This window comes from Protopterus annectens, chromosome 12.part0 (genome assembly GCF_019279795.1).
Source record: "Protopterus annectens isolate FY-2018-M chromosome 12.part0, PAN1.0, whole genome shotgun sequence".
In the NCBI taxonomy this organism is placed as follows: Eukaryota; Metazoa; Chordata; order Ceratodontiformes; family Protopteridae; genus Protopterus; species Protopterus annectens.
The window spans coordinates 628,798,042-628,814,884 of NC_056746.1; the positions used below are offsets into that span (position 1 = coordinate 628,798,042).

Sequence of the window (16,843 nt, forward strand, 5' to 3'; positions counted from 1 at the left end):
AAAGCAATTATTTACTTTTACTGACATCGGTTTAGAACAAGAAAAAGTTTCCCCAACGGGGTACTTAGCTTTTAGTTGAAGACTTCAGTTCTGAAACTCGAAAACGAAAATATCAGGAGTCAGCCGGCCGGCACTTGTAAACTGCTTCTGCTTCGGGCACCGCATGGCATGAAAGACTGATGTAATGACGTCAGCTGCATGTTTTATACCCCTGACGACCTGACGTCACGGAAGAAGAGACAGCAACCGACGCAGGACCAAAGACTTTGTTAATCAGGCCGACTGAGGGCTACCTGCAAGCAAATAACCCAAATGTAATGACTGCAACAGAGAAACACCAAGAACATCTGATTCATGTGGACCTTTTCGGACTCTGCCTAGGAGCACACGGTCTGTTTTAAATCAACATGAATATCTTCAGAGGTGCAGCAAAACCCAAAATGTGAAATACAGTCTGGCTACAATATACAATTCAGTACATTTACGTTTTTGAACCTGACAACATGGTCTACTTAAGGATCATAAATTACACACATGTACTCCACTGATTACTAGAAACCATGAGTCATCTTTTTCACTAAAATATTTTTGGTTGTCATTTCCCCATGTCCATTAAGTCCCCATCCCCGAATCGCTAAGTCCTTTCACCCTGCCCCAAAAGTCAAAGAAAACAAGATAAACAAGCAAAAAGCCACTGTTTTCTGGTGATGGTTACACTTGTTTTCTAAGCCCCTAAACCACCTCTCTCAAGGCAGCTGACAAGTACACATCTGAACAGGAGTCTTCAGTACTGGCCTATTCATGCTTGTGTGCGAATGTGAATACATACATCTACAAAGGCATACATTCCAGCTACAATGTTGTTTTGCTGGACAGTTTGAAGCACCTATCACTGGCTTTTATCATCATTGGTACATTGCCTGTCCCCACTAGATGTCAATCATGCCTATGAAAAAAACCTGTTGGTAAGCAGATATTAGCCACTCACTCCCATCCACCTTGCTAACTCCTCCAGCAAGTGGACTGAATAGTCAAACGCAAGCGACAAGGACTGCAGTCAGGGCTTAGTTTCCCGACTCCATGGAGCTGGCCCAAACCGTGCCTTACTAAAAACTGTATGGCTGTAACTAAAATCATACAAATTATTTTCAAATGAGCAGAATAATCCAAGGGTTTAAATTACCTGACGTTCAGACCATAATGATACTTTGATCTGTTATGCTCTAGATATCATCTACTCTAACTACATCTAAATCAACTACAGCAACTTTTATTATTTAACCATTTATTAAATGACAATACAATTACTACTCATTTACAGAAACAATGTAAACTGGTGCCAGTCAAGGAATAATCATGTAACACTTTTCTATTACAAGTTACTTTGCTAAAAAAATTATCCACATATTAAATTATTAAAATAACTTGTATGAGCATTTAATTCAAACAAGGTTTCTTAAAATGTGCATATTCTGTAAAGATTAAGTCAAACAACCCTCAAGAAATATTCCTCCTGTCTCATAAAGCTGTACTACATGCTCTAACATTCTCCTCTAATTTAAAAGCTGCAGATCCCACGTCAATGTTTGCAATTTTATGAAAACTGTAATGACATTGGTTCTATAAAAATAATTTCCACATAGGCTAAATCAACAGGTAATAAAGTATGTAAACAATTCTGTTACAATGGCCACAAGCATAAAAGTAATTGTGCAAAAAAGATTCAACATTCAGTTTTCTTCAGAAGCAGCAGCAAGATCACAGTTTGACTCTAAAATTTTAGCAGCAGGTCAGAGCACTCCATGGTAAATTACTTAATCATGGATGCAAAATTGTGGTTACATTCTTTATTTGCTGTTCCAAAATGAACTTGTCATTCACTGCAGACTAAAATAAAAGTTGCTTATGGATGTCCTTTTAAGTGTCCTAAGAGGCATAACCAATGGTATTGTCATCATTGCCATCTCATAACAAATTCTTTGCTTAGATTCAACTGCAGATTTTCCACTGTAAGAACCTGTGGAAATACATATAAACATTTTTTCAATAAAAGATACAAGTAAAACACATTTTACACTGGAACAAGGCACAATGAACTGTACATGCTCAGGACACAAAGTATTGTGCAAAATCTTACCATAACTTTAGATCCTTCTCTTCTACATGCTGCTCTATTCATAACACAAGGGAGTCTGCCTCTAGTCGACTTTCGCAAATCCGGACATTTTACAAAAGATAGATGCTACTGCTGGGGTGTGTGTGAAGTCCCGTGTCTCTGCGAACGTCTGCCATAAACAGACGTACAAAACTGACATCAGCACGCACCCTCCTCAGTACTGAATGCCACCGGAATCAACGACTACAGAATGGGTACTCAGGAGTCAGGCAAGTGCAAGGGGGAAGGCAGGGTGGGGAACTATACAGCAGCATATAGAAGAGAAAGACATCTAAAGTTATGGTAAGATTTTACACGACAATACTATGTCCTTCTGTTCGTATGTTGCTGTATTCATAACACAAGGGAGAGTGCAAAAGCTCCTGCGTTAAGAATATGGAGGAAGAACAAAAGCATTTTCCACAAACCCATGAAGGATGGCTCTGGCAAACTCTGCTGTGGCCCTAAAAACAATTTCCAACTTGTAGCATTTGGTAAAGGTATGGAGAGAGGACTATGTAGCTGCTTCTGAAATGGCAGCTGTATCCAGACCCTTGAAAAAAGCTCCAGAGGAGGGTACTGCCCTAGTGGAGTTTGCCTTTACATGGGAAGAGAAGCCTTCTGCCATGGGTGGTATAGCAAAAGGTGATTGTTTTATACATTGATATCCAAGAGGATAAGGTTTGCTTGGAAACAGGGTGTCCCAGGGCTCTTGGGTGGTAAGACACACAGAGCCGGTCTGATTTATGGATGGGTCTGGTCTTGGCCAGATAGTATCCAAGTTGTCTGCGAACATCTAGGGAATGCAGAATCCTTTCAGCTGGGTTTGGGGTGAAGGGAAAAATGTGGGTAGATCGATGGCCTGATTCAGGGACAGCTCATTGACCACTTTGGGCATAAAGGTAGGACTGGTGCACAAATACACCCTGTCTTTGTGGAAAACAGTAAAAGGATGGGAGGCCATAAAGGCTTGTAGTTCTGAGACCCTCCTGGCTGAAGTAATAGCCACCAAGAGTATAGTTTTCCATGTACAATGTTGGAGAGAACAGTCTTTGGCTGGCTCAAAGGGTGGCAGTGTCAATTTCCCCTGTACAAAGTTAAGATCCCAAGGAGGTGGAATGGGCTTCCTTGGGGGTCTGAGGTGCAGAACCCCTTTTAGGAAAAGTTCAACTTCCAGCCTAGAAGCCAAAGGAGAGATGAGAGGCGGGCATGCTGAGATGGCAGATAAATGGGCTTTGACAGAGGAATAAGACAGTCCAGACTTCATCAATTCACACAGGTAGGACAGGACCAATGGAAGTTCTACAACAAGTGGTTGTAAGTTGCGTTTCTGACACCAGGCAGAAAATCTCTTTCACTTTGAAAGGTATGATTTTCTGGTATTTGGTTTTTTATCCTCCTGCAAAACCTGAAGCACATCCTCTGTTTAAGGACAGTTGTGGGTGTATGAGTGTTCCCCTCTCATGTGTGAACAGGTCCATCCGTTGGGGTAACATGGTGATTCCCCTTGGCTAGATGGAGTAGTAGGGGGATCCAGTGCTGCCTTGGCCAATAGGGAGTCACCAACAAGTTTCGAGCTTGCTCTTTCTGAAATTTTAGCAGAACTTTTTGTATAAGAGGGAGGGGGGGGGGCAGAATGCATATGTGTACATCCCCTTCCAATGGAATCAGACAGCATTCACCCTCCATGGTTCGGGATGTGGTACCCTGAAGCAAAAGGTTGGAAGCTGTCTGTTCATGGGGAGGCAAACAGTTCCACATCTGGAATACCACATTGATGGACCAGGTCCAGAAACACATCCCTGTTTAGCATCCATTCATGAGATAGAGTCATGGTCCTGCTTAGAGTATTTGTCATCACATTGTCTGCTGAGGGAATGTAGACAGCTTGGATGTTGACTTGTCCATCTAGGGCAATTTCCCATGCCTACAGAGCTAACCTGCAAAGGAGGTAAGACTTTGTCCCCCCATTTGTTGATGTACCACAGCACTGTGGTATTGTCTGTATACCATCTCAGTGAGCCTGGAAGGAGATGATCCTTGAAAATTTGTAGAGCTAATTTCAAGGCTCTCATTTCCTTGATACTGATTTGTTCTTTCTGTTGAGTGAGGGTCCATGAGTTTCTCACTCCATTCTCCCAAGTTTGCCCCCCCCCCCAACGTGTGTCTGAAGCGTCTGTGAAGAGGTCCTGCTTGTGGGGCAGGGGTTGCAGAGGCAGGCCTGGGTTGGTGTTTATCTGGGCTATCCACCAGTTCAAATCCCTGGAAAGGCATGGGAGTATTGGAATCATGAACTCCAGGGGGTGCAGGTGTTGCTTCCAGACTGTTCTCAAATACCACTGGAACTTTCTCATGTGAAGTTTTGCCAGGAGATCCATGGGAATGGCGTAGGCCACGAATCCCAGGAGCCTGAGGAACTCCCTGGCTGACATGGCTTTTACAGGCAGCAATTCCTTGAAGTACTGAGACACAAAACTTTTTCTGGGGGAGACAGGCCATCCTTTTTTCTGTTAGGATCCTGCACCCCAGGAACACATGATCCTAAGAAAGAATAAGGGATGATTTTTTGAGATTTACAGTGAAACCCAGACTTCTCAAGAGGGAAATGGTGAAGTCTAGATGTTGCAGTACCATAGGATCGAACGGGGCCTGGATCAGGATATCATCTAAGTACGGGAATAGTTGGATTCCCTTTGTCCTGGCAAAGGCCATGACTAGTGCCAGGCATAATGTAAACACTCTGGGCCATAGAGAGACCATATGGCAAAGCACAAAATGATAGTGTGCAGAACCCACTGAGAAGTGGAGAAATTTCCTGAAGAGAGGATGGATTGGGATGTGTAAGTAGGTGTCTTTTATATCTAAGGATACCAAGAAGGCCTGGGTTAGGATTCAGGGGGAGAAGGGTAGTAAGAGTTAGCATCTGAAAGGAGGGAACTTCAAGGAAGGTGTTGAGATGGCACAAATCCAGGATTGGTCTCCATAGACCTTTCCTGGGAAATAGGAAAGTACAGCTGTATACACTTACCATAATTTGTAGATATTTTGAGTGTATTCACTGTTGCAGTCATCACCTGCAGGTTATCCCTGCTGTGGCAGCCCTCGGCAGGCCCGAATACCAGAGTCAAATGTTTTTGTGTGTCAGCTGCCATCACCTGTAGTTTGACATCAGGTCGTCAGTGCTATAAAGCATGGCAGCCGGCATCATTACATCAGTTTTTCTTGCCCTAACCCATCAAAAGCACAAGGGAAAAGAGAGAGAAATGGTCCTGGTGGCTAATGGCTATCTTGAGAAGCTTGTGTCCCCTAGGGGAAGATGTTAAGTGGGGGACAGAGGGAGGGAAACCAAGACTGCAACAGTGAATACACTCGAACATCTACAATTATGGTAAGTGTACACAACTGTACTATGTTCTTCATGTTTCACTGTTGCAGTCATCATCTGTGGGAGGATTCCCAAAGCTGAGGAAAAGGGTGGAAGGATAGGTAGAGTCCTAGGTATGGGACAGGAAAACCTGCAGACTTGCAGAGGCAAACCCTGCCCTGGAGTTAGAAAAGAGGGGTAAGTGGTAATGCTTTGTAAATGTATGGAAAGAGGTCCAGGTGTCTGCTTCCAAGATTTCCCTGGTAGGTACTCCTCTGAGAAAGGCAGTGGAAGTGGAGGTTGCCCTAGTGGAGTGGGTATGGATAGACTTAGGGATGGGTTTCCCATGTAGTCTGTAGCAAAAATGGATACAGTGTGAAATCCATTTGGAAATGGTTTGTTTGGAGATGGGCTTCCCCTCTGCCCCTGAGGCAAAGCTTACAAGAAGCTGGTCTGTTTTTCTGAGTGGCTTAGTATGATCCAGATAGTATCTGAGCGACATGTGCACGTCTAGTGAGTGTAGAATTCTTTCCCTCTTGTTTTGAGGGTTGAGAAAGAAGGTGGGAAGGGGTATGGCCTGGTTAAGAATCACATCAGATACCATCTTGGGCATAAAGGAGGGGGTTAGTCTTCAGGGAGACTCTGTCCGCATGGGAAATTATGAAGGACTCGACAGCTATGAGAGCTTGAAGTTCCGAGACCCTTCTGGCTGAGGTGATAGCTAGTAGGAAGGAAGTCTTCCAAGAGAGTTATTCTGCTGAAGCAGCAGGTTCGAAAGGAGGCAAAGTTAGCTTTTCTAACACATAATTTAGGTCCCAGGCCGGCGTCAGAAGCCTTTTGGGAGGCCTGATATTAGAAGCCCCTGTGAGGAATTGTTTAATCAAAGGATGAGAGAAGATGGGTGGGTCTGAATCATAACAGGCAGAGATGGCTGAGGCATGGATTTTAATAAAGGAGACAGAGAGGCTACTATTGAGCAACTCTGCTAGGTAATCCAGAATGAAAGTTGGGAGGTACTGCCCCTTCTCTTGTTTCCAGGAACAGAATATTTTCCATTTTCATGCATAGGATTTCCTTGTGCTGGGCCTTCTGGCTTCTATGAAGATGTCCAGGACCGGTTTGCTTAACAGGGACTCCTTGTTAGTTTTTAGTGTACAAGCCATGCTGAGAATTTGAGAGTCTGTAGGTCTGGGTGCAGTACCTTCCCCCTCTCCTGGGTCAAAAGGTCTGACATCAGGGGAAGCAGCTTTGAGGGCTGTAAGGTCAGACTACATAATAAGGGTACCAATGCTGTCTGGCCCAATCTGGAGCAATGAGGATGACCTTTGGTCTCTCCTCTCTTATTTTAATCAAAACCTTGGGAATAAGGGACAGAGGAGGGAAAGCATACACAGAGGGAGCTCCAGGGGAAGGTCAAGGCATCCACCTTCCAAGCTAGGAGGTGATACTCCCTGGTACAGAACTTGTGCAGCTGGTGGTTGAGGTGCAAGGCAAACAGGTCCACTTCTGGGGCACCCCACTCCTAGGTGATTTGCAGAAAGACTTCTCTGTGGAGCTGCCATTTGTGGGGTCCAGTAAGTTTCTGCTTAGTTGGTCCGCCAGTGTGTTGTCAATCCCTGGTAAGTACTGGGCAATTATATGTAAGCCCATGGAGGTGGCTGTAAGACAGAGACTCATGGGTAACCTGCACAGGGGGTAAGATTGGGTGCCCCCCTGCTTGTTGATGTACCACAACTGTGGTGTCTGTTTTTATAAGGAGGACCCCCTGGCCTGAGATGGGGTTGGAAGAAGGTCAGAGCCTTTAGCACTGCCATCAATTCTTTCTGGTTGATGTGCAAGTAAAGTTTCTGGGCATTCCAAAGGCCCTGGGGACACCTGCAAGCAATGTCTGACTGGAGGGGTGGAGGATGAAGGGAAGTTTCTTGTTCATGGCACAGGCCCATGCCCACCAGAGAAATCCGGCCCTTATACAAGGAATCAGAGGGAGAGTGGTCTCTAGGGACTGAATGCCAACACCAAAGGTTCTTTAAGTACCAGTGAAGTTTTCTCATGTGAAGCCTGGAGAGAGGGATGAGAAGGATGCAAGATGCTATGTATCCCAGGGCTTGCATGAACTTCCTTGCAGTGAGGTGGCTTCTGGAAGCCAGCTGGGTGAAGTAGAGAGGCAGGAAGCTCTGCTTTTCTGGAGACAGGCAGAACAACTGGGTTGCTGTGTCTAGCACCACTCCCAGGAAAACAATTTTTCTGGTGGAGTCTTGCTTGGATTTTTTTCTCGGTGATGGTGAACCCTAAGGAAGTTAGGAGTGATTTGACAAAGAGAAGGTCCTAGAGCAACATTTCTTTGCACTCTGCCTGAATGAGGCAGTTGTCCAGGTAAGGGTAAATCTGTACATTTCTCTGTCTGCCGAATGCTATAGCTGGGGCCAAGCATTTGGTGGATACTCTGGGAGCAGAAGATAAGCCAAAGGGTAGTGCAGAAAATTGAAAGTGTTGATAGCCTGCTCTGAAGTGCAGGAATTTTCTGCACAATTCCCTGATGGGGATGTGGAGGTAGGCATCTTTTAGGTCTAGTGTCACAAGCCAGGCATTTTGTGAGAGCATAGGCAGGAGCTGCTGCAAGGTTAGCATTTTGAATCTGGGGACCAGTTAGGAGGTGTTCAGTTTGGATAGATCCAGGATGGGACGCCAAGTGCTCTCTTTTATTGGAACAAGGAATAGTCTGGAGTAAAAAACATTTTCTGTTTGATCCGGGGGGGGGAGGGGCAGGTTTTACTGCCCCCTGGGATATTAGAGTTTGGACCTGATTCAATGCCTCTGCCCACTGGTTTGGGAGAAGATCTGGGTACCCTTTTGGAACAGGGAGTTCGCTGAAGGAGAATCTGTATACCTGAGAAATGATTTTTAAGACCCATTGGTCCTTGGTTATAGAGACCCAATTGTCCTTGAAGAGGGTGAGCCTTCCTCCTAGTTTTTGATGAGTGAAAGGAGGGCCGAGTGGGGAGGGAGAGTCATTGTGAGTGCTTGCCATAAAAGCCTGGCTTAGACAGTACAGTTGTGTACACTTACCATAAATGTAGATGTTTGAGTGTATTCACTGTTGCAGTCATCACACTTGGGTTATCTGCCTGCAGGTAGCCCTCAGTCAGCCCGAATACCAGAGTCTTAGGATTTCTGCATCGGATGCTGTCATCTCTTCCATGATGTCAGGAGCCCCCCAAATAGGAAGCCAGTATATGGTATGGAACACCAAATACCACTGCCATTAAAAATGGCCATAGAGAGGAGAGGTAGAAAGGATAGAGAAAATCAGGGGGCTGGAGGGAGGGAAACCAGGACTGCAACAGTGAATACACTCGAACATCTACATTTATGGTAAGTGTACACAATTGTACTATGTTCTTCGTGTTTCACTGTTGCAGTCATCACACTTGGGTTGATTCCCAAAGCTGAGGAAGGGTGGAGGCAGTCAAGAAGTGTTAGGGCTGGCTAGCAGGCCTTGTAAGACTGCTGTAGTAAATCCAGCTCTGGATTTAGAAAAAATAGGTAAGTGGTAATGCTTGGTAAAGGTGTATACTGAACTCCAGGTTGCAGCTTCCAGAATGTCCCTGGTAGGGACTCCCCTGAGAAATGCTGTAGAGGTGGAAGTAGCCCTACTGGAATGTGTTCTGATCCCATGTGGGGTAGGTTTTCCATGGTGCTTATAGCAGAAATGGATGCAATGTGCTATCCATTTGGAAATGGTTTGCTTTAAAATGGCTTTGCCCTCTGCCCCTGTAGCAAAGCTGACTAGCAGCTGGTCAGATTTTCTTAAAGGTTTAGTCCTGTCAAGATAGAACCTGAGCTGTCTGTGCACGTCCAAGGAGTGCAGGATCCTTTCCCCTTTATTCTGAGGATTAGGGAAGAAGGTTGGCAAATGGATGGATTGGTTTAGAGCCATATCGGACACCACCTTAGGCATAAAGGTCGAGTTAGTCCTGAGGGAAACCTGTCAGCATGGAAAATAATGAAGGGTTCCACAGCCATTAGTGCCTGTAACTCAGACTCTCTCCTTGCTGAAGTTATGGCCAAAAGCAAGGCTGTTTTCCAAGAAAGTAATTTTAACTCTGCTGAAGCAGCAGGTTCAAAAGGGGGAAGCGTGAGCTTTTCCAGTACAAAGTTAAGGTCCAGGCAGGGGTGGGTGCTCTCCTAGGGGGCCTTAAGTTGTTAGCCCCTCTAAGGAACTGTTTGATGAGAGGCTAAGAAAATAGAGGTGGCAAGGTATTATAATGAGCTGAGATGGCAGAGGCATGAATCTTAATGGAGAAGGATAGGCCTCTGTGGAGTAGCTCTGCTAGGTAATCCAGGATTTGAGGTAAGGAAGGCACTGCTGTGTCTTTTCCTTGAGACCGATTCCAAGAACAATATTTTTTCCACTTTTCAGCATAGGATTTCCTAGTACTAGGCCTTCTGGCCTCGAGAAGGACGTCCAGCACCTTTTTGCTGAAGGTTGCTTGTGGTGTATTCAGGGAATAAGCCAGGCTGCAAGGTTTAGGGTTTGCAAGTGTGGATGCAAAATCTGTCCCTCCTGCTGAGACAGCAGGGTAGGGGTCTGGTGAAGGTGCCAGGATGGCACTGTTGTCAGACTGCGTAAGAGTGGGTACCAGTACTGGCATGGCCAGTCTGGGGCAATAAGATCTGCCCTTGGCCTATCCTGTTTGATCTGGAGTAGTACTTTTGAGAGGAGGGGAAAAGGGTGAAAAGGCATAAATTGAGAGGTTTTCCCATTGGAAGGATAGGGCATCCACTTTCCAAACCCTGCTATGAGGGTTCCTGGTGCAGAATTTGCTCAACTGGTGGTTCTCGGAGGAGGCAAAGAGGTCCACCTCCGGTGTCCCCCACCTCTGGATTAGAAGGTTGAAGGGGCTGGGCTCCAATTTCCACTCGTGTGGGTCTAGGAGACTTCTGCTTAAGTCGTCTGCCAGTGAATTTTGTTTGCCTGGCAGGAATTGAGCTTGTAGATGCACCTGGTTGCTCAAGGCTGTGTTCCACAGGGCCATGGCTAACTTGCAGAGTGGGTAAGAATGGGTTCCCCTCTGCTTGTTTATGTACCACATAACTGTAGTGTTGTCTGTTTTTATCAGCAGCTGTCCTGGAAGGATTTGGTATTTGAAGGCTGTCAGAGCATTCTGTACAGCTAGCATCTCTTTAATTGATGTGCAGGAGAATTTGTCCTGGGCTCCACTTGCCCTGAATGCATTTGCCTGCCATGTGAGCTCCCCATGCATAGTCTGATGCATCTGTCAGGGTTTGGGCAGCGAGGGGTTGAGTGAAAGGCAGTCCCTTGTTGTGGTTGCATGCTTCTGCCCACCAAAGGAACGCTGCCCTTTGACAAGGTATGATTGGAATGACTGTTTCCAGGTCCTGAGAATGTTGGCACCAAAGTCTTTTTAACTACCACTGAAGTTTCCTCATATGCAGTCTTGCATATGGAATTAGAATACATGAGGCCATGAACCCTAGGACTTGCAGTATTTTCCTTGCAGATAGCTGTGATTTGGTGGCCATTTGTTTGAAATACTTGGTCAAACAGACCTGTTTTTCTGGAGTGAGAAAGTACAGTTTTGTACCTACCATAAATGTAGATGTTCGAGAGCTAATACAGCTGCAGTCGTAACAGATGGATTCTCCTGCCGTCAGGCGGGTCCTCAGTCGGCCAAATTCCAAAGTCTAGGTCTGGCGTCGGTTGTCGTCGCTTCTTCCCTGACGTCAGTGCGACAGGGGTATAAAAGAACCAGCCGACGCCATTTTCTTCAGTTTTTCTTGCCCCAGATGTCAGGTGCCCCCAGAAGGAAGGCAATACATAAAATTATGTAATAATGTAATGCAATATAATCAAAGACCAGTAGTTGCAAGCAAATACACCACAAAAGACGACCCCTAGAGGGGAAGGAGGGAGGGAAGCCTGGACTGCAGCTGTATTAGCACTCGAACATCTACATTTATGTAGGTACAAAACTGTACTATGTTCATTGTGCATACAGCTGCAGTCATAACAGATGGGTAGAATCCCAAAGCTAAGAAAGGGGTGGTAGGCACTAGGTGGAGCTAGGAGGAGCCAAAATGCCCTGCAAGACTGCAGTGGCAAAGCCTGCTCTAGATTTGGAGTATAATGGTAGGTTGTAGTGCCTAGAGAAGGTATGCACAGAACTCCAAGTGGCTGCTTCTAAAATATCCTTGGTAGGAACTCCTCTGAGGAAGGCTGCAGAGGTGGCTGTCGCCCTGGTAGAATGAGTTCTAATGCCTGTAGGTACAGTTTTGCCATGAAAGGAATAGCAAAAGCGTATGCAGTGGGCTATCCATTTTGAGATTGTCTGTTTGGATATTGACTTTCCTTGAGCTCCTACCGCATAGGCCACAAAAAGCTGTTCTGATTTTCTGAAAGTTTTTGTTCTGTCCAAATAATAACGCAGTTTTCTGTGGATGTCCAAGGAATGCAGTAATCTCTCCCCTTTGTTTTGAGGATTAGGATAAAAAGTAGCTAAATGTATGGCCTGATTTAAAGCTACCTTGGATACCACTTTAGGCATAAAGGACGGGTTGATACGTAATGAAACACTGTCCTGATGAAAGATGATAAAAGGCTGGACAGCCATAAGAGCCTGTAGTTCTGAAACTCTACGAGCTGAAGTGATATCCAGAAGGAAAGCTGTTTTCCAGGACAAATATTGTAAATCTGATGAGGCAGCTGGTTCAAAAGGAGGCAAAGTCAGTTTTTCCAGAATGAAATTAAGATCCCAAGCAGGTATTGGTTGTTTCCTTGGAGGTCTTAAATTCTTAGCCCCTCTGAGAAACTGTCTTAATAGAGGGTGAGAGAATAAAGGTGGATCAGTGTTGTATTCTGCAGAAATGGCTGAGGCATGGATTTTGATGGAGGAGAATGAAAGTCCACTGCTTAGCAGTTCAGCCAAATATTGTAGTATTTGAGGTAAATTCAGTTTTCCAGGGCATTGGCCCTTTTTCTCATTCCAAACACAAAAATGTTTCCATTTTGCAGAGTAAGCTTTTCTAGTTGATGGCCTTCTGGCCTCCAAAATGACATCCTGCACCTCCTTGGAGAGTAGGGCCTGCTGCGATGCTAAGGAATCTTCCATGTGGCTAGATTGAGTGTTTTCAGCTGACTGTGAAGAGTTTTGGAGCTGTGCTGAGTCAGAAGAAGAGGCATTAGAGGCAGGGTCCATGGTGGGGAATGCGTCAGGCTCCTCAGGAGTGGGTACCAGTGTTGCCTCGGCCAGTCCGGAGCAATGAGGATCATCTGTGGTCTGTCTGCTCTGGTCTTCAATAGGACTTTGGGCAGCAGAGGAAGAGGTGGGAAGGCATAAACTGTCATTGATGTCCAACTGAAAGAGAGAGCGTCCACTCTCCCGGCCTTTGTATGGAAGATCCTTGAGCAGAATTTTGCCAATTGATGATTTTTGTGGGAGGCAGAGAGATATATGTCTGGCCTTCCCCATTCTTGGATTATTTCTGTAAAAACTTTTGGATGCAACTTCCATTCGTGTAGATCTGTCATATTCCTGCTTAGGTTGTCTGCCAGCGTGTTTTCCTTGCCTGGCAAGTACTGTGCTTGTAGTTCCATTTGTAAGTCCATGGCCATGTTCCAAAGTGACATGGCCAGTCTGCATAAGGGATAAGAATGTGTTCCTCCCTGCTTGTTTATGTACCACATAACTGTGGTGTTGTCTGTTCTTATCAATAGCCGACCTGGTTGTAGAAGGTCCTTGAAAGCTGTAATAGCATTTATCACTGCTAGCATTTCTTTTTGATTGATGTGAAGGTGCTTTTCTTTTTGGGTCCATTTGCCCTGAATGCACCGGTCTGTCATGTGCACCCCCCGGGCGTAGTCCGAGGCGTCTGTTGTGATGACTTGATTTGCTTGAGGCTTGCTGAATGGAAGACCTGTGTTTGTTTGGCATGCTTGAGCCCACCACAGAAATTCCTTTTGCAGACATGGAATTAGTGGTATTATTGTTTCCAAACTGTGGCTGTGTTGAGACCATATGTTTTTTGGGTACCATTGTAGTTTTCTCATATGCAGCTTTGCACATGGGATTAGTAAGATGCAAGATGCCATGAATCCCAGAGCCTGCAGGATTTTCCTTGCAGTCAGCCTGGTGCAATTTGCCAGTGTTCTGAAATATTGAATTAGTTGCCCCTGCTTCTCTGGCGTGAGGTAGGCCATCTGGGTGTTTGTGTCCAAATTGGCACCCAGGAAAATTATCTTCCGAGAGGGTATTAGTCTTGATTTCTCTTTGTTGATTGTGTATCCTAGAGAGTTTAATAACATTATTACATAAGCCAGATGTTTCAGAAGAATGTGCTTGCTGTCCGCTTGGATCAGGCAGTCATCCAAATAAGGGTATATTTGTATCCCTTGAAGTCTGCAGTAGGCAATTACTGAAGCCAGGCATTTCGTGAATACTCTGGGCGCAGTAGATAAACCAAAGGGCAATGCAGAGAATTGATAATGGGTTGAACCTGCAAGAAACCTGAGGTATCTTCTGCAATTTTGTCTGATTGGGACATGCAGGTATGCCTCCGTGAGGTCCAATGTTACCAGCCAAGACTCCTTGCCCAGCATGGGAAGAAGTTGCTGTAGAGTGAGCATCTTGAATTTTGGTACGAGTAGAAATGTGTTTAGGATGGACAGGTCCAAAATAGTTCTCCAATCTTTTCCCTTCCTTGGTACCAGAAATAGCCTGGAATAAAAACCTTGACCTTGTTCGTGCGTAGGTACCTCTTGAATAGCTTTCATGTTTATAAGATCTGAAATTTGTTTTTGTGCCTCTGCCCTTTGATTGTGTGGCAGGTTTGGCATGCCTTTCATTTTTGGAAGGGTATGAAAATGGAATTTGTAGCCTCTGTTTATAATGTTCAGGATCCATTTGTCCTTTGTTACAATATGCCAATTTTTTGAGAATAGTGCCAGCTTTCCTCCTAAGGGGGGCTGCCATTTGAGACCTGGTTGGCATGCAAAGGGGAAAGTCATTGGTTTTGCTTTCTGAAAGATTGCGAGTTGTCCTCACCACCTCTTTGTGTAGGAGCTTGCCATTGTCTGCCTCTGTACGAGCCTTGTGTTTTCCCTCTGCCCCTCGGGCGCCTGTATCTGCCTCTTTGGGGTCTGTCTGTGGCAGGAAAGGACCAGTTTTTGGAAGGCCAATTTCTACTAAAACGTGGGGGTTGAACCTGCAGAAATTCTTTCACAGTTTGCATTGATTTAACCTTTTCCTCCATTTTCCGTAATACTTCCTCAGCATTTGCCCCAAATAGTACATCCTTTTGAAGAGGGGCATCTAGTAATTTAGCTTTGACATAATCAGGCAAGGCTTGTTCCTTAAGCCAGGCATGCCTACGTATGACTGAGCCTGTAACAGCAGCTCTACATGAGGCTTCTAGAGCATCAAAACCACATCGTAAGGTATGTTTACCCACTTGTTCTGCACTATGCATCAAATTCTGCAACTCCTTCATGTCTGGTTGTTCAGGTTGTGACATTTTACTTTTCAATTGAGATAACAGAAACTGTTGGTATTTTAGCATATGAAACTGACAGTTTAAGGCCCTCATGGATAAGGTAGCCGAGGTATATACCTTTTTTCCCCACCTTTCTAAGGATCTGGAATCTCTCTCGGAAGGCAATGGGTTTTTGGCAATGGAGGGCTTAACTCCCTTGGGCCCCTGTGAGATGGTTTCTAGGTCAGCAGCATGGCTTTTGTATAGAAATTGGTGTGAGTCAGGAACCCTGTAGTACCTGTCAGGCTTAACTGGAGCTGGAGGAAGAGAGTCCGGGTTAAGGAAGGCCTCTGAGTAAACATCATCTAGGATGTCCAGGACAGGAGGAATAGCCAGAGGCCTGTGCTGGGGTAACAAAAAAAATTCCCTGAGCCTTTTCTTGGAATCTGAATAATCCTGGCCTTCCCAGTGGAAGTGTTCCCTTAAGGTATGCAGAGTTTCACCAAATGAGTAATCCTCAGGGGGGGATACAGAAGGAATAGATTCCTCTGCATCAGAGTCTTCAAAAGGGGAGTAAGACTGTTCCTGATAATCAGAGTGCTCTGAAATAATGGAGCCCTGATCAGAGGATGGGAATCTTCCTCCACTCTGGGTCTTTGTCCGAGGTGGCTGAGAACCTCTGATTAGAGTAATTAAATCCTCAGCCATTTTAAGCATCTGTTTCTTAGGCATGGGGCCTGGAGATGGGCCCTGTGTAGCTGGTCTCTTAGGGTGCATGGTAGCTTTAGACTTGGTGAAAGCCTTGATGGAGAAAGAAGAGGAAGGTCTGAAGACACCTTGAGTGGAGGTGGACCTGTCCACATTCTGTGTTTCAATGCCAAGCGTGGCTTCGGTATCTGTAGTCAGGGTGTGGGCCAAGGAGCCTGCGACCTCGGGTACAGGAGACACCGCCAAAAATGTGTCATCGGTAATCAGGGGCTGCGTAGGCACCTCGCTGAGAACCGGACCATGTGTAGTCGGCTTTGGCGTGGTGTCGGTAGAGGCCGCGGACCTAGAGTGTCGGTCCTTGTCTTTGCGTTTTTTAGACAAAACCGGAGTCGGAGTATCCGACGACATAGTATAGTTAAATGCTTTCCCAAAATAATGCTGAGCGAACTCCGCCCGACGCTTAATAGTGCGTTTGTTGAATGTAGCACAAAAGCGACAGACCGAGACGTCGTGGCCTGGGCCTAAACAAGGTATACAGAGGGAATGGAAATCCTTATGCGGTATTTGCTTCCCACAAGAAATACAATTATTAACTTTGTCTGACATCGGTCTGAGGCAAGAAAAAGTTTCCCCAACGGGGTACTTGGCTTTTAAGAAGACTTCGGTTCCAAATTTTTCGTAATCTCAGGAGCTGGCCAACCGGCACTTGCGAACTGCTTCTGCTTCGGGCACCGCGCGGCAAGAAAGACTGAAGAAAATGGCGTCGGCTGGTTCTTTTATACCCCTGTTGCACTGACGTCAGGGAAGAAGCGACGACAACCGACTCCAGACCTAGACTTTGGAATTCGGCCAACCGAGGACCCGCCTGATGGCAGGAGAACCCATCTGTTATGACTGCAGCTGTATGCACGATGAACATACGCCATCTGGGAAGCTGTGTTCAAGCTTGCTCCCAGGAATACAATTTTTTGACTGGGCACCAGTTGTGACTTCTTGTCATTGATGGTGTACCCCAATGAAGTTAGGAGTCTTTTTACAAATGCCATTTGCTGAAGTAGCAATTCCTGACTGTCCGCCTGAATCAGGCAATCATCTATGTATGGGAAAATTTGTATATGGCTGGGACC

General features: G+C 45.6%; 1 protein-coding gene across 1 annotated transcript in view; it reads right to left on the minus strand.

Moving 5' to 3' along the window:
- Positions 1-1,254: 1,254 nt before the first annotated feature.
- The window catches only part of LOC122816753 (lysosomal alpha-glucosidase-like), a gene marked incomplete in the record, with an annotated part of 907,240 nt that continues 891,651 nt past the window's right edge, over positions 1,255-16,843 (minus strand). Inside the window, 1 exon segment of the mRNA XM_044089759.1 lies at positions 1,255-2,017. Coding sequence (XP_043945694.1) covers positions 1,955-2,017 — 63 coding nt within the window.